The sequence below is a fragment of the Typopeltis vanoorti genome, chromosome 5, assembly GCF_054136105.1.
Source record: "Typopeltis vanoorti isolate ZY-2024b chromosome 5, IOZ_Tvanoo_1.0, whole genome shotgun sequence".
Lineage (NCBI taxonomy): Eukaryota > Metazoa > Arthropoda > Arachnida > Uropygi > Thelyphonidae > Typopeltis > Typopeltis vanoorti.
The window spans coordinates 99,456,817-99,482,208 of record NC_143553.1 but is presented as its reverse complement, the minus strand read 5'-3'; the positions used below and the strand labels follow the sequence as shown (position 1 = coordinate 99,482,208).

At 34.8% G+C, this 25,392-nt stretch overlaps 1 protein-coding gene across 3 annotated transcripts in view; it reads right to left on the bottom strand.

Moving 5' to 3' along the window:
• LOC150106687 (putative protein phosphatase 2C T23F11.1) overlaps positions 1-25,392 on the bottom strand; it is a 179,244-nt gene that overhangs the window by 8,923 nt on the left and 144,929 nt on the right. For all 3 annotated transcript variants that reach the window (XM_090392637.1, XM_090392635.1, XM_090392636.1), the window contains exons 7-8: positions 22,414-22,497; positions 15,244-15,389 (exon numbers count right to left, since the gene is read on the bottom strand). In XM_090392637.1, coding sequence (XP_090248763.1) covers positions 15,244-15,389; positions 22,414-22,497 — 230 coding nt within the window. The remainder of the gene's footprint in view (positions 1-15,243; positions 15,390-22,413; positions 22,498-25,392) is intronic.

Genomic DNA, 25,392 nt, shown 5'->3' with positions numbered 1-25,392 from the left:
AAAGTTGTTTGAAGTGTATATATATTGTTTATGTTTTATTAAATGTATTTATTTTGTATTTTGGTCTTCAGTCAGTGATTTTTTGGATTCTGAAAGCAATAGTAAAAAAGAGGTCATTGCACCAATCGGTACACTCGGAATTAAAAAAATAATTGTTAGAAAATGAGATTAAATAAAATACATAAAAATTCCATATTTAAACAACAGTGCAGTCGTAGGATTAATATGATAATATCCTCTATTCTCTATATAAACATATCTCTTTCAATTAACAATGGCACAGCTGACAGGATTAATATTATGATAATATCTATCTAATAAAAAATCTCATTCAATTAAAAATGTCATCTGTTCATGCCTCTAATCTTTCTCAGGACTCTCATATCTGCGGTCTCTAGTCTTTGGTCAAGTGTTTTACTTCTGACCCAGCTCTCAGATCCATAAGTTAAAATTGGCTTGAACACTGTCTTGTATACAGCTAATTTAGTGTTCCGACTAATTTCTCTCTTACTCCATATGAATTTATTCAATTGACTTCCCACCATACCAGCTTTGTTGATTCTGTTGTCTATTTCCATATTTAATTTACCATCTTCATTAAAAATTGTGCCTAAGTAGCTGAAATGTTTTACTTGTTCTAGAGGTCCTCCATTCACAATGCAGTTGATATTTTCAATGTTTCTGCCTATTTTCATTGTCTTTGTCTTGTTATATTGATAATTTTCATACCAAATTTATTACTACAGTTCTTCAATTTAGTCAGGGAATCTTACAGACTTGTACTGGATTTATTTAAAAGTATAACATCATCTGCATAAAGTAAAGAGCTGAGATTAACATTTCCAATTGTGATATCAGATTTAATACTGCTTTTCTTCATAATGTGATCCATATAGATAACGAATAACAGAGGGGGATAATGTACATCCTTGTCTGACACCAGATTTAACATCAAACCACCTTCCTGTATCCTTCAATTCTAACTGCTGACTTACAACTCAAATAAAGACTAAGTATTGCTTGATATAATGCCCCACTGACACCATGTAACTGTAGCATTTTGAATAGCTTTTCTCTTGGCACCTTTTCATATGCCTTTCCAGATCTACAAATCTTAAATACAGATCTTTGTTACAGTCCCACAAATAGTTTCTCCACTATTTGTCATGAAGTGAAAATCTGATACTGACGAGCCTCTTTTGGCCAGAATACCTCTGTAATTCTCATATTCAGTTTTATTTCCCTTTTTGTATATGGGTACTATGAGAGCACTACTCCAATCATCGGGAATTCGTCCCTCTATCCAGACCGTCTGAACTAAGCAGTACAGTCACTGGAAGACTTCTCCATACTTGAGTATTTCTGGTCAAAAATCATTTACTCCAGCTGCCTTTCCACATTTCAGGATTTTGATGACTTTTTTCTACTTTGAGTATGAATATGTATTCCTGACTGCATGCCTGTTGAGTGTTTTTTTTTTTTTAACAACTGAACTGTCACTGCATGTTTCGTTTAGCAATTTTTCGAAGTAATTACTCCATACAAGGATATCTTTTTCTCCAGTTTTCATGTCACCTTTATCATTTTATCATCTCTAATTCCTTTTACAGCACTCTTATCTCCATTTCTAAGCATTTTTTTCCAGCCTACAAAATATTTTATCACCATCCTGATATTTATTTTCTATGCTCTTACCAAAGTCTTCCCATTGCTTTTGTTTAGCTAGTTTTTGTTTAGCTTTCTTACATTTGTCTGTATTCTCTATGAGCATAAGCTGACTTATTTGTCAAGGACTTTGGATATACTTTCTTCTTTTCCTTCACTGTCTATTTAACTTCATTTGTCCACCATGCAATTCTGATTTTTCTATCCTTACAGAGAACCTCACCACATGCCTCTCTGCCTGAATCAATCAATGTTTTCTTCAGGACCACTGAAGAACACATTGAGAACAGAAACCAAATGCCAAGATTTGGTTCCTGTCCTCAAATTCTTTAATTTTTCTTGAATAATGTTTGTGTATTTTGGTCTACAGTTCACATCTGACTCAATTTTTATTTGCCTTAAAATTTTCTTGCATGTTCTTTTCAATATGAAATTCAATTTTATCCTGCTCGAGACTAAATAGTGATCACTTCCAATTTCAAATCCTCTGTACACTCTAGTGTCCTGCACACCAGCGAGAAAATATCACTAACAACAATAACAGTCAATGAGACTTTTCTTATCCCTTGCCTCTTCTCTCCATGTGAATTTGTGAACATTTTTATGTTGGAACATGGTGTTAGTAATAACCAGTCCATGTCCTGAGCAGAAATCCAACAGGTATTTGCCATTATTATTAGCTTTGCCCTTTTCTCCAAATTTTCCCAAAATATTTTTGTATGTCTGACAATCATTCCTACTCTGCTATTTAGATCCTTACAAGGAACAACTTCTCATTTTTCATTGTGTCAGTTGCTTTCTCTAAAGCCTCAAAAAATTCCTCGACTTCTACCTTAGTAGAACCTTCTGTGTCAACCATAGTAACAAATAAGTCTCATTGTCCAGTTTCCCATTCTGATTTTGTCCACATCACTCTACTCGATACTGCCTTCCATTCAAGAAGATTAGCCTCGTATTTAGTGTTGAATACTATAGCTACTCTTTTTCCTTGATTGTCATTGCCCGAATATACCATTTTGAATTTATTGCTTAGAAAGATCTCACCAGCTTTTGTCTTTTTTGTTTCAGTCACCCCTAATATGTCGATCTGGTACTCATCCAATTTCTCAGCTATCTTCATTTCTTTGCCATTCAGGCTTCTTATGTTGATAGCACCAATTTTTAACTCTGATGATGTTGAGTTGGGGTGTATTTCAGAATGTTCCAGTAGCTGACTTTGCTGTTCACCCTGATTCCCTGGCAAAAATAACAGGAGCCTTGTTTAACCAGGCAATGACTCAGCCAACATGAAATTCTGTTATGTTTTACCATCATTTTATTTGTGTTTCCAATAAGAATACAATTTGCAGTTAAATCCCAAATTGCCAGTCCATCCTTGTTCGTTCAGTATTCAGGGATACCTAACGGGGTGCACCACGGGAAGGTGATGAATGGACATTAGGTCAGAAGGCCTGGTCAGTTCTCCGCATTCCTTTAAAGGCTATGCAGAGGTCTCCTTTCGGTTATACAGCTTTGACTGTTAAGGTATACTTTGCAAATAGCAGTATGGATTTACTAAAGGGAAGTTCATGTTTTAGCAATTTGCTCTTAATTTATCATAATGTTACTGCTGAGTAAAATAAAGGAAATGGATAGGGTGCCACATGAAAGGCTGTTGCATAAACTGGAGAATATGGAATATAAAGTACTGACTTGGATAAAAGGGTAGCTGAGAGATTGGTATCACTAAGTGGCATAATGGTTGGAGTGAATCTACCAGATTTTAGGTGACCGTTAGTACACCCCCCCCAAAGGAATCAGTCATTAATGATATTGGGAAGGACCTGACATTAGATGTTCAATTGTTTTTTGCTGAGGATGCAAAGATAGGCAGGAGCATAAGAGATGCTACTGATATCCAGCACTTACAGAATGATTCGAATAGCCTGGAAATTTGGACAATGATGCTATCAGTTCAATGTTAGCAATTGTAAGGTTATGCACTTTGGCATGAGATTTCCAACAACATATTACACTGGTGGGGCTATGTTATAAGAAATTGATGAGGCTTGGGATCTTCGAGTTATGGCTGACAGGAAACTGAAGTGCAAAGGTCACATTGCAGAAAAATGCAAATACAACTTGGAGGATAGCAATGTTGAAACGAATACTGTCAAGTAAGGATAAGGAGGTCATTTTTAACTATTTACATGGCCTTGATATGACCATATACCTGGACTACTAGATGTAGATTTGGTCTCCTGGGTTCGGAGGAGATAAAGATGTGGAAATGGTGCAAAGAAGAGTAACAAAGATGATATTGGGATTATGGAATGTATGTTACTAGAACAGATTGAGAGTATGTGCACTATAGCATTGATAAACAGGAAAAAGAGGGGTGATATGATAGAAGTCTATAAACTTCTGAAAGGGTGTTATAGATTATGAACTGATGAAATTTCTCGTTATATGGAAGGTGGGGAGAGGACAAGGGAAGCCATTTGTGATGAGAGCTAAATTGTTCCACTTACAGAGCAGTGAATGAGTGGAACAATTTGCCTGTTGATGTAGTGAGTGCATACAGTGTGAATGAGCTTAAGAGAAGGTCTAGCATAATAAATTTAGTTTAATCCTTTATCCAAGTGTGAGCAAACAAGTTTGTGCCTGAAAATATCTTCAGGACTGAGGTAAAGTAGTAAAGGGTGTCACAAAATTCATGCAAGATTTAAATTTAGCGCCATTAGTGTGGTAAAGTGTTGCCAACGAGAAAAAAAAGACAGCGTGACAGCTGACAGTTCAGGGTTATTAAAAATGGAGCGCTACACGAAAGAACAACGCATTTTCATTGTTGAGCAATATTTTAAAAATAATGAAGGTTTGGCAGCTACAGTTCGCAATTTTCATACAAAATATGGTCGGAATAGTGATTTAACTTCATCAGCTGTAAAAAGATTAATTAAAAAATTCAAGGAAACTGGATCAATTAGCGATCCTATACACTCTGGCAGTCCTTCCACAAGTCGTTCAACAGAAAACATCGAAGCAGTTCATAAGAGCGTTGCTGAGAGTCCAGGAACATCAATTCGGCACTGTGGTCTTGAATTGGGCATTTCGAGAAGCTCTCTACAACATATTCTCATGAAAGATTTACATCTTTATGCTTACAAAGTTCAATTGACTCAAGAACTGAAGCCTACTGACCACACACAGCAAACAAAGTTCGCTGAATGGATTATGGATTATGGAACAACAACAAGTGGATGCTTATTTTTCGAACAAAATCATCTTCAGCGATGAGGCTCATTTTCATCTTGATGGCTTCGTTAATCGACAAAATTGTCGCATTTGGGGTTCAGAAAATCCACGAGTGATTGTTGAGAAACAAATGCATCCACAACGTGTCACTGTTTGGTGCAGATTTTGGGCAAGAGGCATGATCGGTCCATTCTTCAAAAATGTGGCTGGTAAGGCAATAACAGTTAATGGTGCTCGCTATCGCGACATGATAATTCAGTTTTTTGTGACTAAATTGCAAGATATGGATGTGGATGACATGTGGTTTTAACAAGACGGTGCCACATGCCATACAGCCCAAGAAACAATTCAATTACTGCACGAGTCATTTCCTGGTCGTGTAATTTCCTGTTTTGGTGATTAGAATTGGCCGCCCAGATCATGTGACTTAACGGCATTGGACTTTTTTCTTTGGGGTTTTTTGAAGTCTAAGGTTTATGCCAACAAGCCCATTGTTGGCATAAACCTTAGACTTCCACGCCTTGAAGGAGGAAATTGAGCACTGTATCAACGAAATTCAGCCACATTTATGCAAAACGGTCATGGAAAATTTCGACAAAAGAGTGCATATGTGACAGCAAAGCCATGGAGGCCATTTACCCGATATGCTATTCCATGCATAACCCTATACTGTATACTTTATGAATCAATAAGAAATTACAATTTTTAATTAAAAACCTGTGTTTTCTACCAAAATTACTTCTTGCGTGAATTTTGGGACACCCTGTACAACACCAGGCAACTTGCAGCAAAGGTGGATCAAGCTCTCAACTTCTTGTCTCAGTATCTCCCATAATGCACAGCACATCTCCTTGCGGACATGTATACTGCTATGCAATAAGGGGGAGGGCCACTGCCCATACCGGTTTCGACCTTTATTGAGGTCTCGTCAGTGGGAGCCAGGCCCAGAGTGGAGATAGTAAGGTAGAAGCAATAGGAGAGGTCTTCTTTACCTATAGGAGTTGCCAAAAGGTGTGCCACCTTATAATGAATTTACTCTGGATTTAGAGAAAGATGTTGAAAGTTTATTTTTCACTTGGTTAGACTATAATAAATTTAGTTTAATCCTTATTCAAGTATGAGCAAACCAAGTTTGTGCCTGAAAATATCTTCAGGACTGAGGTAAAGAGAAAGATGTTGAAAGTTTATTTTTCACTTGGTTAACTATAATAAATTTAGTTTAATCCTTTATCCAAGTGTGAGCAAGAGACTTTACCTCAGTCTTGAAGATATTTTCAGGTGCAAACTTTGTTTGCTCACACTTGGATAAAGGATTAAACTAAATTTATTATAGTCTAACCAAGTGAAAAATAAACTTTCGAGATCTTTCTCTCACCTCAGTCCTGAAGATATTTTCAGGTGCAAATTTTGTTTGCTCACACTTGGATCAAGGATTAAACTAAATTTATTATAGTCTAACCAAGTGAAAAATAATCCTGGTGGGCCACAAGAAAATCTTATTAGCAAATAAATATTTTTTACCTTAGTTTGTAAATTTTCAGATACAATTTAAAATATGATATATTTAAAATCCTATTAATTAAAAAAAAATTAGATACTTTTAAATTAATAGGACTTTTAAACTATTGTATTCTAAATTGTATCTGAGAATAATATGCATATGTTGCCATACACGATAAACTGTGAACAGCACAGCAGATTATGGCAATGATGCATAGAAGTAAAGATGTTATGGTTCCAGTGTATGAAGCTTTGATCAGGCAATGTATGAATTACTATGCACAGATTTAGTCACCTGATTTTCAAAAGGGTAAAAAGGGAAAGGATCCACAGATGATATACCAAAGTGGATTTTGTCTCCAGAAAGTTGAGTATTAAGACCAATTAAGGAAAAGCAATTTGCAGAGACTGGTGTATAGCAGAAAGGAAGAACTGATTGAGACATGTTAGTTACTAAAGGGTTATTACTAGAATAGAGGTTTTATGCAGAATGGGGGAAAGACAGAAGGTAGAATAGAACAGAAGGAGGATGCAAGTACAGAGGCAAGGAGCAGGTTGTTTGTATGGAGAGTGGTGGGTGATTAGAATGCACTGCCTGAGTGTGTGGCGGATGAAGAGCTGGTGCATATATTTAAGGCATGATATGGTGATATGTATGACATTGGGAACTCCTTCAATGAGTGTTTTGACTCAGTGGAGGTTTGATAATAATAATAATATCTTAACATATAAGTATATGCATAGCATTACATAAAACGAGCCACTGTGTCACCACCATAACCTGAGAAATGCATGGTCTGTATCTTACTTACAGTTGTGTTACTTCTGTCCCACATCAGCACAGATTTAAGTGTAGTCTGGAAGAGTTGTATTTGATTTTTGAGAGGAATTAGAGTTTTTGTATGCACAATCACTGTAATAACTTAATAAAAAAAAAAAATTACTTCATTTTTACCTATGAAACAGGTATCTCCATGGAGTCAGAAGACTCAACACAGGAGACCCATTATTCAATATAAATTAAAACAAAATTTTATTTTATATAATATAAAACAATATATAAAATATAAAACAGTTATATAAAATAAACAATACCTATCATACCTCGCCTTAAACTCATTCACTGAGTTTAAGGAGAGGCACTCAATCGCCTCTGGCAACTCATTACACCCTTTCACCACACTCCTAGCAAAAAAATCTAGTCCTATTATTCTTGCTAATCACACACTTATGCAATTTCCACAGTTAAACCCCCCTCCTCTCTCTCTCTCCCCCCTTCCTGCCATGTACTAAAAATTTCTTTAGTGTCAATCCTTTTATAAAACCACTTTAATAATTTATATGCTTCTATCATGTCTTCTCTTTTTCACCTATTAGCTAGTTTTCAAAGCTCACAGATCTTCAATCTCATATGGAACATTCCATAAACCAGTGTCACATACCTGGATTCCATTCATTCCCATGGATTTTCAGAACATCCTGAGACTTTCATGGCTAGCATAGTGGCTTGGGGTGCAAAACGTTCCCACCATCCCTGACCCTTGCTGGCATTTCAATACTTTCCGTTGTCCTCCCTCCCATGATGATGATGTTTGGGTTGGAATTTGAAAGGGCAAGCTTTCCACTATCTATTTTAAGATCCTCTTACCATTTCCTTACCTCTGTCTACATCAAACTTTGAAAACTACACATTCTCCACAATCTGCACTCATATGCAAAATTCCATAAGCCATATACTGTTGTAATTATCTGTCAATGAATACTTACATTTTCTCTCTCTCTCCATTTTCAGAGAGCAAAGAACCTAGGCAACCATATCTGAGGAATTCAGATGAAGAAAAAGTGGATAACCACTTTCTCTCAGATAAGAGAGAAAGTGATTGCAGTTATCTGATGTGAGATCTTAATCACCTCAGCCACTAAACCTTACGCTATCACTACTATCAGCCATATCATCTCTAAGTTCAATGACCACTCAAAATAAATTCCCATTGATATAATATGTAGTAAGTAGTGTCCTCAATCCAAAATGAATAAACTTGCACTTAGCAACCTTGAAGTACACTCATTATCATTTATTCACAGGTCCAATTTGTTCAAATCAGTCTGCAGGAATTCTGTACTAGATATGTTTCTTATTATCCTCTCCAACTTTAGTCATAAGCAAATAAATGGACTTTCCTGCCAAGAATACTCAATGTCATTACTGAATTCAGGAAGTATTGTTAAAACCAAAAACCATCCACAATAAAGAGCTTCTGTTAGACAGAAAAATATTTGGTGATAACAATGGCCAAAACTCACAAATCAAGAGAATAACTGAATTTTATTTATTCATATGGAGTTACCTCCCTTTTCTCCCCCGTCCCTATTGGGGCGAGTTGAGCCCCCGCATGAGGGGTTAAGTATTTATGGCTGTAGATCTGTGTGTTCACAGGGCCGGTTTGCCTGCTTGCATGATGAAAAACCCCGGATAAACTGGGGGGGGAAAACCCTGCTGTCCATGCCCAAGATGGCTAACTTGGCTATGGATGAGGAAGATCCTTAAGCTCCTCATGTCAGCAATGGGAATCGAACCTAGGACACTCCTTCCCCAGGCATATGGTTGCGAAGCGCATAGCCACTAGGCTAACCGCGCGGACTAATAGGGACTGGAAATAATGCAACTGTTTTCAACAGAAACAAAATATGCATTTAAATAAGTCATACATTATCTGTCAATGAATATTTATATTCTCTTTCTCACTCTTCATCTTTAAAGAACCCAGACAACCATATCTTAGCAGGAATGCTTATAAGATCATGGACAAGGACAAGAGACCATCCCTAGAAGCTGCAAAAGGATGTCGTGAGAGTAGGATGAGAGAAGTGACTTTTTTGCATGGAGGGAAGTTGGACCATGAAAATCAATGCCTAATAGGGTGGTGAATGTGCAGACATTGAATGGGTAGGAGTAGTATGATAGATTTTGTGTCATCTAAGATGGATCTCCTGTGATGAGTCCTGTGACTCCTAGAATAATAATAGTAGTAAAATGATATATATGATCTGCTATTATTTGTTCAGAAGTATGGACAGAGAAAGAGAAGCAATTTATTAAATGAAAACTTTCAGTACACATGATCAGAAGCATATACTGAAAATCAAATGGGCAGATTGAATACTGGCAATATGGCATTTGCCAGTATATTTCTATACAGGAACAATGCAGAAGCAGAAAGCAATACACTCTAGACATATGAGATAAGTATACAATTCCAGCACTGGCTAATGAAGGATAGCCAGAAGATAAGCACTAAATAAGCAAAAGACAGAAATCTAAAGATGACATTAAAGAGCAAACTAACATAGCAAACAGAAATTCATTTATCAATGCAAGTGAAAGAAAGAATAGTTACAGTCTGCAGCAAACTTTACAGGAATGGTACCTGAAAAAAAAAAAAAGAGGTAAGAGGAGAAAGTCAAAAACTGCATAATAATCTGTAGAATTACTGATAACAGAACAGAAAAGAAATTTTACAGAGATCACTGAAAAGATTCTTAATTGAAATGAAGATTAATATTATGACACAAAAAAATACTGGATCAAGTATAACAATGTGCGCGCGCACGCACGCACGCACACACGCGCACATGCACACACACAAACTTGTTAACAGACACATCAGGACAAATGAAATTAAGTATGGTTCAGAAAATTGTAAATAGAGTATAGACCATGTTTTCTTGATTTTTGAAATTAATTCTTTTTAACACATAAGTTTCTTCATCATCATCAAATTCCAGATATATATATATATATCCTCAGGGGTGAAGGTACATATCATTACTAACTTTCTATCGACAATTTTCTTCAAAATTAATATCTGTCCTAATATCATCAGGTCTTATATTTCAGTCATCTAAGGCAGCGCTTCCCACTGTGGGCCGCAGCCCCCTTGGGGGCCGTAGGTTTTGTTGAGGGGGCCGTGAAATAATGAAAACAAATTCAAAATGTTTTAAGACTAAGTAGATTTTTTTTTATTTTAAAAGAAACGTATTTTAACTTTTATTATTTATTATTTCGTTTTTTGTTATTTTTTATATTTTAATGGAAAAATTCACACATTGGTGCTGCGTATTTCGGCGCTTAATGAATATTAGTAAATATTGCTTATTCATATGTTTCATTTCAAAGCAGTGGTTAATTGTATTTACTTTGTAAGCTCTCCAGGGAAGCTCCAAATCTTACTGTCTCTTTCATCAATAAGGGACTGTTGATATTGACTTTATATACATATCAAAACTCCTTTTATATTATCACTGTCATCCGAGCTAGTTTTCTGTTACCAATAAAAGTTTCGCATATACTTCACACATGAAAAAAAGCTTAAACAAGTTCATGTGGGGACATAGTTACTCGCTTGCAGTGGTAAACAACACCCCCTCCCTAAAAGCCACTATACTGCAGAGGAAATAAAAACAAGTACTTTTATTATGCCAGTGAATAAGGTATGAGCAGTCTGTATAATATATTTCTCAACAAATAGTGCAATTAGAGACAACTGGGATAAAAACACTAATTAATGAATTGCATGTCCCCTCATACAGAAACTATGCTGTATATATGGACTCAAGCAAAACCATATGTTGCACAGGCAAACACAGTATCTTAACTAAACACTATTGTTATTAATTAGACGTGAGAGTTCAATTTCCCAAGGCAGCAATAAAATTCAACCGAACGTGTTAAAATTGTAAACGTGTTAAAATTTGTAAAAGTGTTAAGTAATATATATATATATATATATATATAATGTTATGGCAGTTTCACATATGGAATTCGGTTGAAGAGAGTTAGCATTTCAACTCAATTGTCAGCTATGCTTTTATCTTTCGGCTGCGCGATCTTTTGTTAATACCGCACCAATCATATGCACGTTTTAAAAACCTGTCTTTGCTGTCTGTTTCGCGTTAGGCTTAATTACCGTAAAGGGAGAAAAGTCACAAAAGAGAAAAATGTTCTTGGTCCGGGAATTCCCTTATTCAGGTAATATTCACTAATTTCATGTTATCAGTCTGCGGTGTGCCAGTATCAGTAAGTGGTGATATTATTTGATCTATTCTACGTTAAAAAATTTAACCCTGAGATGGATAAGTGGCTGATAAAAAATTTTAAAAAAATCCCACGAACAATCAGAAGAAGCAGAAACAGACTTAAAAAAAAAAAGACAGTATTTCATATTTTACCAGAACAGCCCGCATCGTCTTCAGAACCCAACGGTAAGAGGCAAAAAATGTAATATATGCATTTGATTTTTGCAATATTCGCTGTGTATGTTTTGTATTGAATATAAATACAATAAATATTATAATAATATATCTCTCTATTACGATTTTTTTTTGAGGGGGGGCCGTGAAATATTTTAATTTTTGCAAAGGGGACCCTGACATCCAGAAGTTTGGGAAGCACTGATCTAAGGCACTTCTTACTGCATCAATTAACCTTGATTTGGTCTTCCCCTAAGTCTTTTACTACCTTCCTGACAAAAAATGCATTTGTTTTACCAACTTTTCTTCTCCCATCCCATTCTATTAGGTGACTGCATTACCTTGGATAAACTTTGCTATCACATTCCTGAATGCTAACAATGTCAAGTTCCTTTGTAATAACTTTTTTTTAATACTGTCCATTCCCCTAATCTTTCTCTGAACTCTCATAATCTTCTATCTCTGATCAAATGCTTTATTTCTAACCTTGTTCCCGGATCCATATGTTAAAACTAGTTGTACATAAAACAGTACTTAAACTCATTTAAGTACTGTTTTATATACAACTAGTTTAGCATTTTGACTAATTTTTCTTTCATTCCAGATTTATCTGTTAGCTGACTTACTACCACAGCATCTTTGTTAATTCTGTTGTCTATTTCCATATTTCATTAGTCATATTCATTAAAAGTTATGCCTAAATAGCTGATGTTTTCATTTTCCTGCCTATTTTCAGTATGTCTTTTCATTCCTGAGTTTCATACTGAATTTATTATGCCTTATTTGATTTAGTCAGGGAATCCTGCAAGCTTCTACTGGATTTGTTTCGAGTACAGTATCATCTGCATAAACTAAGAGCAAAGCTGAATAGCTAAAATTCTGATATCAAGCCCTAATGCCACTTCCCCCATAATGTGATCCAACTGTGTCTTAAAATGAAAATTTGATCTTGACAGCAACCTCTATTCAGTCTGAACCCAGCTTTTTATTTTCCAAGTTTTCTTTCCTATATTTTTCTTAGCCTCTTTAAGTATGCTTACAATAATATTATCTGGAATACTCGAGAAGGAAATTCCTCTGTAATTCTAACATTGTTTTATTTATCTTGTTAAAGATGGGTACTATGAGAGATCTTCTCCTATCATCTGAAATTTGATCTTATGACCAGTCTATATAAATTATGAAGTGTTGCCACTGTAAAACTTTTATACTTCCACATCCACTGCTGGTTGAATATCATTACTCCAGCTGCCTTTTTACATTTCAGGTTTTTGATCACCTTGTCTACCACTAGGATTAACTGAATTCCTCTTGACTATTTTCTGGCACTTTTGTCATTTATGTTTCACTCAGTAATCTTTCAAAGCAATTACTCCAGATATCTAGGATATCTTTATCACCAGTTAATGATGTTAATGAATCATCAGTTAGTAAGCCACCTGTAAAAGGAATCAGAGAAATTTGACCTTATGACCAGGCTATATGAATTATGAAGTGTTGCCACTGTAAAACTATTATAGATGATATTCAACTAGCAGTGCTCTACATCGGAGCACTGCTAGTTGAATATCATCTACTCCAGCTGCCTTTCCACATTTCAGGTTTTTGATGGCCTTTTCTACCACTAATATTGACTGAATTCCTCTCGACTCTTTTCTGGCAGAGTTTTGTCATTTATGTTTCACTCAGTAATCTTTCACAGTAATTACTCCAGACATCTAGGATATCTTTATCACCAGTTTTAATGCCACCTGTTAAAGGAATCAGAGATAGTACCATCTGATTCCTTTTAAATTACTCTTTCCTCCATTTATAATTTCTTCAATGGCTTCCAAAACATGTTGCTTCTTGCAATATTTATCTTGTATGTTCTTAAATTCTTCCCATGATTTTTTTAGCTGATTTTGCATACTACTTTGCTTTCTTACATTTTTCTCTGTATCATCTCAGAGTATATGGGGATTTACTTGCTAAGAACTTTCAAATAAACTTTCTTCTTTTCCTTGACTGCCTGATTCCATCATGGAGTTCTGATTTTTCTATCCTTGCAGAAACTTCACTAGGTTTCCTTTTCCCTGGCTGCATCAAGCAATGTTTTCTTCAAAGTGTGCTAAAGAGTCTTGAAAGTTTGATTTCTGTTTTCACACCCTTTCATTTTTTTTCTTGAATTTTTGTATATGCGAGTCTATAGTTCACCTCTGAAAGCAGTTCAACTTTTGATTCCTTTTTTAAAACTTCCTTACACACACTTCTTTGCAATATGATGTTCAAGTTTATCCTGTTCAAAACTAAATGGTGATCCCTTTCTACTTCAAATCTGGTATACTGAACCACCATAAAGATATCACTATCAACAATAACACAGTCATGAGATTTCTTATTTCTTGTGTCTTCTAACTATGTGAATTTTTGCACATCTTTATGCTGGAACATGGTATTAGTAATGACTTGTCCATATCCTGAGCAGAAATTCAGCAAGTGCTTACCATTATTCTTATTATTTCTTCATTACTTCTAAAATAATGAAAAACTTGAACTCATCAACAAAGCAGTCATAAATGTAACTGAAAGATTAATACTTTATTTTTTATAACACTGCCATCAATTATGCATTGAAACACCTGCAGTTAACTAATGAGTGTCATCAGGTTTGATTACACATCCTATTGTCAGGTTTGTAATAGCAAGTAGTAAAACACACTACAAATGAACTAGAATTTTTGTATTTCAAATAAAATTTGAAAATTAGAATTTTCAAATTTTATAGCAAGATTTGAATGGAACTGTCTGAGCAAGTGAGGTAAGATGTCAGTTCAATGTAATGAAATTTATGTTCTTGAGATTTGGAGGACAAGCATGAGATACAATTGGTGGGAATATCAGAGACAGGAATGATGGTAGAAAGGGACCTGAAATTTTGAGGCCAGCAAGAAATGAATGTCATCACAATGAATTATAGCAGTGAGGACAATGACATGCAGGAATAAAGTAGTTATGGTTTCACTATATAATAAGCAGGTAACATATGGGCTGCTATGCAAAAATTTGGTTACCTGATTATCAGGGGAATGGGGGATACACTTGAAGGGGGAGATTAGGAGGGGAGAAATACAATGATATCAGGTCTCTGAAATATTGGGTGTGAGAAGAGATTGAAGAAATGTAATATTTGCAGTGCCTGATAGATGAGAAAAGAGATATGATGTAATGCAACTGACATATATAGGTTGGTGAAGTCTTGCTACTAAATTAATGTGAAATAAATTTTTCTAGAAAAGAAATTTAGAAAAGAGGCCATCCTAGAGACTGTATTGGGAGGAATAGGAAAGTGTCAATAGCACATTTTTTGAGAGAGAGAGAGTGTGGCGAATTAAATGCATTGCTGTTGAGTGCAGAAACGTGAATGAGTTATTAACACAGTTGTTTAATGAACTTTGTGTATGGTAGGTGAAGGCCCCATTATATTTATTCTTATTCTTATTATTTATTATTATATATTATTTATTCTTATCATCATGATGAGGATGATAAGAATAAATAATAATAGTAAGAACAATAACCATTAAGAAAAATTAAATATATAACCTCAATTACCTGTTCTGGTTCCATTTTTACAGAAATTCTTATCCTGATAAAGTCAATTACTTCATCATTTGTCATGACATCCCATATACCATCACATGCTAGTACAATAAATTCATGATCTGGCGTAATGTCTTTTACTACAACATCAGGGTATGCTACCAAAGACAAAAATTTTAACTTTCACAATAAATTTTAAAGAAGTACAATAATATTTTACATAAACTGGACTGGATGAGATATTACTGATATATATTTTATTTTTATTATTATTTTATTCCTGGATTCACACTGCACCAAAGGTTGCAATATCCAAAGCATGATCAGGGGTATGTATGTGGACGAGTCAGTAAGGAAAAATAATTTTCTTGTGGGGTGTTTCACAGGTGTGAATTACAGAGAAGGAAGAGAAGCTAATTAAGTCCAAGGCTAAAACATTATAGATGTTAAACAACTAATGCTTGTATTGTAGGCTTAGAGGAAAATGGAAGAGGAATTATAAGAACAGTGTCCACTTTCAAAAAAAAAGCACAAGGCAGAAAATATCTATGAGAAAGTGATTGGAGTAAATCTGCAGAGGAGGGGGAAGATAATTAATTTACCAGATTGCCCCTTTCTTGACAGTATCCAGCATCCAGCATTTGGTGCACCATCCCAAATGTGGGATGGTGCACCAAAACTCAAGGTTGGGGGAGGGGGTTAAAATTTATATAACATTAGCAGTTGCATGGATTATAAATAGCATCTGTAGTGAAAAAGTGGAGGATGGAGATGTTACAGATGTGATGTGTTTGTGCCAGGAAAGGCTAGAAGTGTAAACCAGTTCAAGAAGAGAAATAAGATCTTGTCTGGAGATCTACAAGTAGGCACTATCAAAGGTAAGAAGGATGTTAAGCAAAATCTTCCTTGAAATAAGACAGAATTGCAGTTTAGTAGTATTTATTGAAGTTTACAAGGTCATCCTCATCCCCATTGAAATATGGCTAGGAAATCAGAGTTTATAACATGAGTTATAAAAGTTTATGAAGCTTTATATGTCTGCTTAAAAGGCACTTCAAATAAAAAAAGAAACAGAGTACAGTAGGCCTGGTTGGCCAAGTGGTTAGCATTTCTTCTCTCCAGCCAAAAGGCTGCAGGTTCGAATCCTGCCGTAGGCATGGATGTTCGTGATTGTCTGGGAAAGTACTAGTGGTGGACAGTAGATGGCATTGGTGGTTGTGGTGGAAATGGAGAGTTGTAGAGTAGGTGCCCTCTCTCGATGAGTCTTGAACTCGAACTCCCTGGAGGTGTAAAATAATAATGTGAACTCCAGATATGCCTGCAGTGGTGGGAAAATCTGAGGAGTGTGTTATCAACTATGGCATGCAGCAAACAACCACAAAGAAGGCTACTCACATTTTATTTGTTTACAAGCATGGTTGATGAAACATATCAAATATCTCATAGTTGCATTCACGTTATTTCAAACATTTTCAATGCTACACATCTTTTGCATGACAACTGAACATGTCATGGCTGGTAAGATGATTAATATATCTTGTTATATGGCATATAACAAAAACTTCTCAAAGGACAGGAAGCTGTTCAAAAGTAGAAAGAAAATACACAATATTGGCATTTTTATTAACACAGGTTCCTTCTACCATTTTTCTCTGCTCCCCTCACCTTCCTTAAAAATAAACTGAATTTTCCTTCCTTCATATCTAATACACAGTTTAAACAGGAACTATAACAACAACATAAGCTTTTATCAAAAATCTTTGTTTCTGCAGCTTCTCTTCTGCTGCCAATATGTAGCAACTTTTGGTATTCTATTTTTAATCCTTCTTCCAATCCATTTTTTTTTTTTTTAAAGCAAAATTATCTTCCTCAGAAATTGCAATGCTCTTAACTCAATCATCTGTTTTCTCTTCTTTAATAGAAATGCTAACCAAAAAATTTTAAAGATAGAGAATAAATTATTGCCCTTTTCTTGAATGATTACTGTGAAATTACAATATAAACAGCCCATTCTGAAGGACAGTGGCAGAAGGGATAAACAAAAAGTAGTTAGTGCAGTGAGTTCAATGAATGGACTGAAAATTGATGAAGAGGCTGCTAAAGTGATCCAGTTAGTGGAATGCTGAATTTCTGTTGTTCATGCAAATTGTTCGCATGCCTAACAGAATATTAGATTATTATAATATTCCTTCTGAATACACTGTAGATGCTGTTGATCTCTAGACAAATCAAATCTTCACAAAACACTTCCATATTAGGTGATATTACTTGACATTCATTTCCTTAGTTGAACTATAATTTTTGTTTGCTCTGATCTCAACTCTCATGTTAAACATTGAGCCTCCCAATGCCCTTTTGGTTTGAAAGACCTGGGTTTGAATCTCATCTAAGATATGAAAAATCTTTATTAGGAATTCACTGAAAGTGAATTAATCAGTTTCACGTGGCAGTGTCAGGGTTTTCCCCTCTGAATCTCAGGTTTTTTTCATACTGCAAGAGACAAACCAGCCAGAGAACACACAACTGATAGATTCACTGCCCTAGTTGTTTTGCAGTAATTCTAAAAACAACAACAAAAGTTATGCATTATTGAAACAATTCTTGGAATTAAAGAGTGCTTAAGGAGTCAAATCTGTATCACTGGGAGGAGACTACGTTGCCTTTTAAGGAATGCAGAGAATTGACTGGGTGCTTCTAACCTAATGTCCAATCCTCACCTTTTCATGATGTACAAGTGCACCCTATCAGTATCTACCTAATAGGGTGAACTGGATACTGAACGAACGAGAATGGTCTGGCAATTTGAAATTTAGCCAAATGTATTCTTATTGGCTAAAACCACTATATTTTTGTGGTTTAAGCCAAGTAAACCACAAAAATTATTGGCCCAGTTAAACAACGTCCCCAATGTTTTTATCAGGGAACCAGAGTGAAGAGTACAAATTCTGTTAGTGGAACAAATCCTGGAACACATCACAACTCAACATAAAAAGAATTTAAAATAGGTATTATCAATGTAAGAAGCATCAGTGAAAAAGAAATGGAACTAAAAAAAACTAAATTGATTTATAATTAAATCCTCGGTATTCCTTATCATTTAATTGCTCACCTAGAGCCTCCGTAGCTCAATCAGTATAGACGATGCTGTTTGGTCAGAAAGACCTGGGTTCGAGCGAGCACATGAGCAGTTTCTTTATGTGCATTGTCAAATCTACCCAAATAGCATCATCTTCGTTCCCATCCAGTGCATTAGAGAGGCCGGTTTTTAAAAAAAAACTCTTGCAATTTTTTCTGGCAAAATCAAGTCCCAAGTTCTCAAAATCCAGTTACACAACAGTTTTAATGATGGTATCTTAATCTTCCCTGCCGGAATCAGGTCGTAGCCACTGGCTGCCATCGACTCTGTGCAGAATTTTCATATGTAGTCCTTGAATGGTTTGTCAACGATACATCCAAGGGCTGTAGACAAGGTGTAAGACCACCAGGAATAACAGCCACATCGGTCTTCACATCTAAAAGTTTTACCATTTCTGCCATAACAATATTCACTATCTATTTCTTAAAGTTTTAACCTTTTTTCATCTGCGATGTATATGCAAAACTTTTTAATTTCTTTTTTCGTAAAGTAAAATCAGGGGTGCGAGATTTACGTGAGACAAAGTTATATTTGAGTAAATATGGTACAGAAAAAGATAAAGAATGAAAGTGCCAGTACAGTCAAGTGGTACAGGAAGGTCTTCTCCACCATAAGCCCCATGTGAAGAGACAAAAGGCAGCTGGCAAAGACAAAGATGGAAATTGAAGTATTTGAAAACAATAATCAATGGTAGACTCCACGGTAGACTTTGATGAAAACATTGATTCAACCACAGAAGCATGTGAGTATAAAAAGCAAATGGTATAGATGACCAGAAATTCTCAAACCTAGTCATATAAAAGTTTTACAGTAGATGCTTTGAATAATTCATGAAGTATGGTAGCTGGTCCAATCCAAGATGACTGGAGTAGAGCTCTCATAGTATCTCCCTATAAAAAGGAAAATAACATTGAATGTGAGAATCACAGAGGAATTTCCCTACTGAGAGCTACAGGCAAAATTTGTGCAAGCATATTAGAGAAGAATCCAAGAAAAAATTGTGGAAGAGAAACATGAAATGAAAAAGGAGGGTTTAGGCCAAACAGATGTTGGCAAAATCAGATTTTTACTTCTTATTTTCAATAAACAGTTAAGAAATCATGGGAATATAACGAGGATCTGTATTTACAAGTTTTATAGATTTGGAAAACACATGACAAAGTGACAAGAGAAAATATTTTTAGAATATTCCATGTTGTGAACAGGATGTTATTTCAAATAACACATAGTTTATGTTTGAAATGCATGTTAAGAGAAGTGAAGGTACAGGAAGATGGTTTGATGTAAAATCAGGTATAGTACAGGGATGCCATTTATATAGATCACAATATGAACCTAATATAAAAATTGGAGATATTCAACATAGCTTTTTTACTTTATACAGATGATGTTATACTCCTAAATAAATCTAATAATACATGTCTGTAGCATTTCTTAACTAAACTGAATAACTGCTGTAACAAATTTAGCACAAAAATCATCAATAAAATGGCAGCAATTATGCAAACAGGTAAGAAATATTCAAAGAAAATAAGAAAAACATTAGCTGCATCATAAATGGAGAACCTACAGAACAAATAAAATATATCGGCTATTTAGGCACAATTTTTAGTGAAAACAGCGAGATCAGTGAGATATTGGAGTCCTGATAGTTAAACTGATTAAAGAAAATCATTGACAGAAAGTTAGTAATGATGTAAACTTCTCATGTAGTGCTATCACAGTATCTTGTACAAGCTCTGAAGCTATATATCAGGAATATGACAAATGAAGATAGATAAACATACTACCTGAACATAAAGAATGAGCATTTGCATACAGATAGTTAAATGAAAGTAGCAAACAAACAAGCATGCTTGGTCAAGACTTGGTCTATATACTCAGAGCACAGTTAGATGTTCTCAGCTACTGGGATATCTCATGCTGACTTCAAAATTTTTGTGACAGTAATGCAGATGTATTTCTTCAGGATGAGGGACTGAACTAAAAAAAAAATAAGGTGATTACAAAAAAAGGTCTTTCCTTTTCTTGTAATTTCTTGTATATTACCTATAATAATTTATTTAGAATTTTTTTTGACATTCTTTGACAGGAATCAATAACCTCATATGCTCCACTTGGGCAGTGATTAATGAAGTGCTAGATAAATTTTCAATGCTTTTCTACTCTGATGTTTGACATGTCTTCAAGTCTTGATAAAAAAAAAAAAAAAAACATTTGCTTGAGCAAGGGATTCTATACATTGCAGATTGATCTAGGTGATGAAAAGAATCTTTTAGACAAGCAAAAGTGGACAACTACAGTAAAACCTCGATATAATGGACTACTTCGGATGAGGGGGGGTGTCAATTAAATCCGAAAGTCCGTTATATAATAAAGTAGATTTTCCGAATGCATATATTAAAAAATTGACAAATTAGCTAATTTACATGTTTTTACTTATGTATAAACTTTTATAATTAAGATTAAGTACTTGCCAAACGTGTTTTATGAGCGGTGTTGGCTAAATTACTAGTGTTTTTCCAACATATGATGGCCTATTTGCCAAAATTTGTTAAAAATAACAGGAACTTAATAACAAAAAATAACCTGTTAATTTAATTATAAGCAAATCTTGGTTAAAAGCATTTTAAAATTAATTTTCACGTGATATATGGACTGGAAATTTTGTCCGTTAAATCCGAAGTCCATTAAATTGAGGTCCGTAAAATCGAGGGTTTACTGTAATTGTGAGACCTGAATGTGGTGTAGAGGGTGAAACTCCTACTATGAGGTAACCTATACAGGATAGTTATGGATTCACTGCAATCAGGGTTCTGAAGAGAGAAGAGCAAGGATGTATTCAATATTTCATTAATTCTACAAGGACATTCATTGGCTATGAATATAATCGACTTATGTTCAGTGAAAAGAGAGAGAGAGAGAGAGCTCTTGGAACAGAGTTCTGGTCCTGTGACTATACAAAATGTGGAAGAATAGTGGCATTGCTGAAAACATCTACACTTATGTGAATAAGCTTTGAGTAAACTAAAAGTAGATGTTCTGGTTTACGTGAAATTAGAACATTAAGGAAGGACAAACATTACTCTTTGCTATCCATATAGTTCAACAGATTTAGAGATGTAGGCCTGTTTAACTGCACTAAAAAGGCTTCTTTCTGTCAGAGCCATTGAACACATCCTTTTAGTGCAGCCATATAATAGGTTGGTGTTAACTGTGTCCTGGACAATATTTTGGAAATTTCTGATGTGCTTTGCCAATGAGGAGACCTATAGTCAAGATTTTAATGTACTTATAACTTTCCCTTGCCAGGAAAAATAACCAGAATTAAATACAAAACCGAAGAATGCATTAATATTAGAGATGGGAGAACAGTTTTATTTTTTTTTTTTTTTGTATTACAGCTGAAGCAACTGAGTTTTAAGAGAAAACAGTGTGTCTGTAAATTGTTTGTGCTCTTCAGTGAGCCAGTTTTTTGCAGGATGAAAAACCATGCCATCTTCATCCTAGATCAGCTAACTACCTTCATCTGAAGAAATTCAGATGAAAGTAGTTAGCTAATCTCTTATTCTAAACAGAATAAGGTGATGCATTATGATTATTATAGAGTATATTTAACAGGTACACATGTATATAAAAAGCTTGTATCAAAACTGACCATTAGATCAGTTTCCAAAAGCTACTGACAACTAGATTTTGGAAACTAGCAACAGATAACCTCAGATGAGATCTGCTTCATTGTACTCATTCCCTTTTTGGAAGGGTAGTCAGTAAATCATTCACAGCTACTAACTACTTGAACTATTACAATGCTTTGACAGGGTGTGTATGTGTTTATTTGCATTTCACATGCAATTTAAGTTTCAAACAGAACTGGAGTTTTTCTCAAGACAAGCTTCAAAATCTATATTTTCATTATTGGCCATTTCATTATTAGCCACTTATAAAACAATTTAAATTTAGCATTATTCGTGATAAAATTACATTCTACATGAATTAAGCAAAGTTCATTACTGAAAAATCCATTTAAATGAATTCAAACAAACCTGTTACAATCTGTTCTTCAGCAGATTTTTTGTCATTTTTCTTAAATACAAAGTCTCCCAATGCTCGAGACAGAGCAAGGTTGCCTGGAACAAGGGAGAAGAGGAAAAAAATTAAGCTGTAAATATCTAGCTAGAATTACCATTTTCAATTTCTATTATTAAATATGAAGTGAAGGTAGTAGAATTATCACTATAACACTCATAAGGTGCCAAAATAAATTATTTTGTGACGTGATTGATATGAAGATACTTCATGCTATAACGTATAACCTCTAATTAACAATATTATATACTTTTGTGATTGTTTTCAAGAAAAATCTATTCTCATATACTCATTTATTTCAACAGAAAGAAAATGTGGCAATGAACTCACTTTCATAGTTTGCTTATATTTATATGAAAATTTTTAATAAAATTCCAAGAGTAGATATATTAATAACATCTTAACATGGTTGTGATTTAAAGTACTTCATACCTCATATTTAAGTTTACATCCTGGGGATCTGTTTTGTTTCTGGATATGATCTCCATGAATAAGCAAAACAAACCAATGTGTGCAGTATACCAAAAGAAATATATATTTCTTTTGGTATATTTCTTAAATACAAAGTCTCCCAATGCTCAAGACAGAGCAAGGTTGCCTGGAACAAGGGAGAAGAGGAAAAAAAATTAAGCTGTAAATATCCAGCTAGAATTACCATTTTCAATTTCTATTATTAAATATGAAGTGAAGGCAGTAGAATTATCACTATAACACTCATAAGGTGCCAAAATAAAGATGTAAATACCTTTATATATACAGTAAAACCCTGTTTTTACGTTCCTACAATTTATTTTTTTTACTGCCATTTACATCATTTTCCGTTGGTCCCATCTTAAGGCCTATTATACGATATATTGTTTTCCCGCCATCAACAACTTGATGTGGACATTATTTCCCGTGATTTGCATTTTTTTCTTGTGTGGCAATATTGATTTTTGAATCTTCTGCGGAAATCTGCACATTTCTGTTCCCAGATGGCATTGCTTTCGGCTGTAGTTTCGTTTCTGCCATCATGGTGACCTGCATGCTTGCAGCAGCAATGTAGTGATGAGCGATACCGTGATTTTTCAATCACAGTACAAATTGATATCCTCCATACGCAATTCAATAGACTTATCTGTGGCCAAAGTAAGGAATGTTACACCAAATCACAACCTAAAATATCCTAGTATATACTAGGATATTTTAGGTTGTGATGGCTAGGGGTTCATTAGAGAGCGGATCTTAGGAAGCAGAGTGAATAAAGTTCTAATGTTATATTTTTTGAGAACTTTGGCTAATATGTCATACATGTAATTTATGTCATTCAATTCTTTTAAAAAATATGTTTAACAACCGAGTAAATCAACCTCAGTACATATATATAAAAAGGTATTTACATCTTTCAAACCCAGAAAGATGACTCCATCCAACAGCATTACATCCCCCCCCCCTCCTACAATGCAAAAACATGGTATTTATCAAGATCTTAAAAGACAGAGCATATGTTATTTCAGCAACAAGAGAATAAAAACCAAGAGCTTGAATACTTAAAAAATATCCTAACAAAAATGGTTATAATACAAAAGCAGCTAACACTATTATATCAAGAATCCAGGCACCATCCAACAGCCCAGAAACATGCAATTATAAAGATTCACTACATAAAAGCAAGACTAACAGAATAGCTCAGATATTAAAACAGTAACATTAAAGAAAACAAGGATAAATTGCACTCTCTCATTGAGTAGTTCACCTCAAAAGAGATCAGATATTGCTTTCATATCTCATCACCAGATCATATTTCATATTCATCCAGATTCGCCAATGATTAAAAAAAAAAATCAATATTTTATTCATTTATTTAACATATGGGTAAAAACACAAGAAATAATTATCAAAACTACAGTACAGCACAAAAACAGTACTGAACTTCGACAACTGTTAACTTCATAATATGTATCGTTGTAGTTATTTAGTACTTTTTTTTCTTGTGGCATACTATATATACAGATTGACAGTTCGATTAACCAATCAATGGCACTATTTGGGAGTAAATGCAAGCTCCTGAGGCCTCCAGAAAAGGAGGGAGGGGGGGAGGGGGGGGGGAGTGTGTGTGTGCATGCGCACGTGTTAGATTGAATCCTGAAGGTTTGGCAGTTGGATATATGATCAGGGACTTGTTTGCAGTTTATTCTAAAGTGTGATGAGGATCATCATCTTGTATTTCCACCATAAGTCAGAAAGGAGATCTGGAGGCAAGCTGGAGGTGGAGAGATAACTTGAAGTATGTGAAAGTTCATGTTATTCTATTTATTTCTTTGATAGTAGCTTTTAGTCTTCTGAAGCATGGAGAAGTGATGTGAGCAGGCAACCAATGGCAGCTTCTCTTCTGAAGCATGGAGGAATAAACAAGCAACCGTGGGAGAGGGACAGATCTTAAGGTACTAGAGATGGTCCTCATTGTTATGTTAAGCTGTGTGTGTCCACAAGTCGTTTGGTGACTTCGACTGAAAACTGGTGAGTAATACTCAGCCACAAGGAAGAGCAGAGCCAGGGCTGCTGTTCTAAGAGTTGAAGCATTGCAATCTCAAGTCATGTCTGTGAGATTATTTATGATGTTCTGGCAGACATTTAACTTAATACTGTAAAATTTCTGAAAAAATCAGCACTATAGTTTTAAAATTCCATGTATCCAAAACATTTATAAAGCCATAAAACAAATATTCAAATTACAGAACTGTCTTCACCACTAACAACCAACTACAAAATTTACTAAAACAAAGAACCACAGTAACTGTAACTCAGGTAGACATGCTACAATGGTTCTACCATTTGTTCTATTAAGTCTCACTTAACTGAACATTATCGAGATTATAATATTCCCATACCTGACTACTTTCTACCACAAAGAAAAAACACAAAAACAAACCAGAAACAATAAAAATCCTAGTACT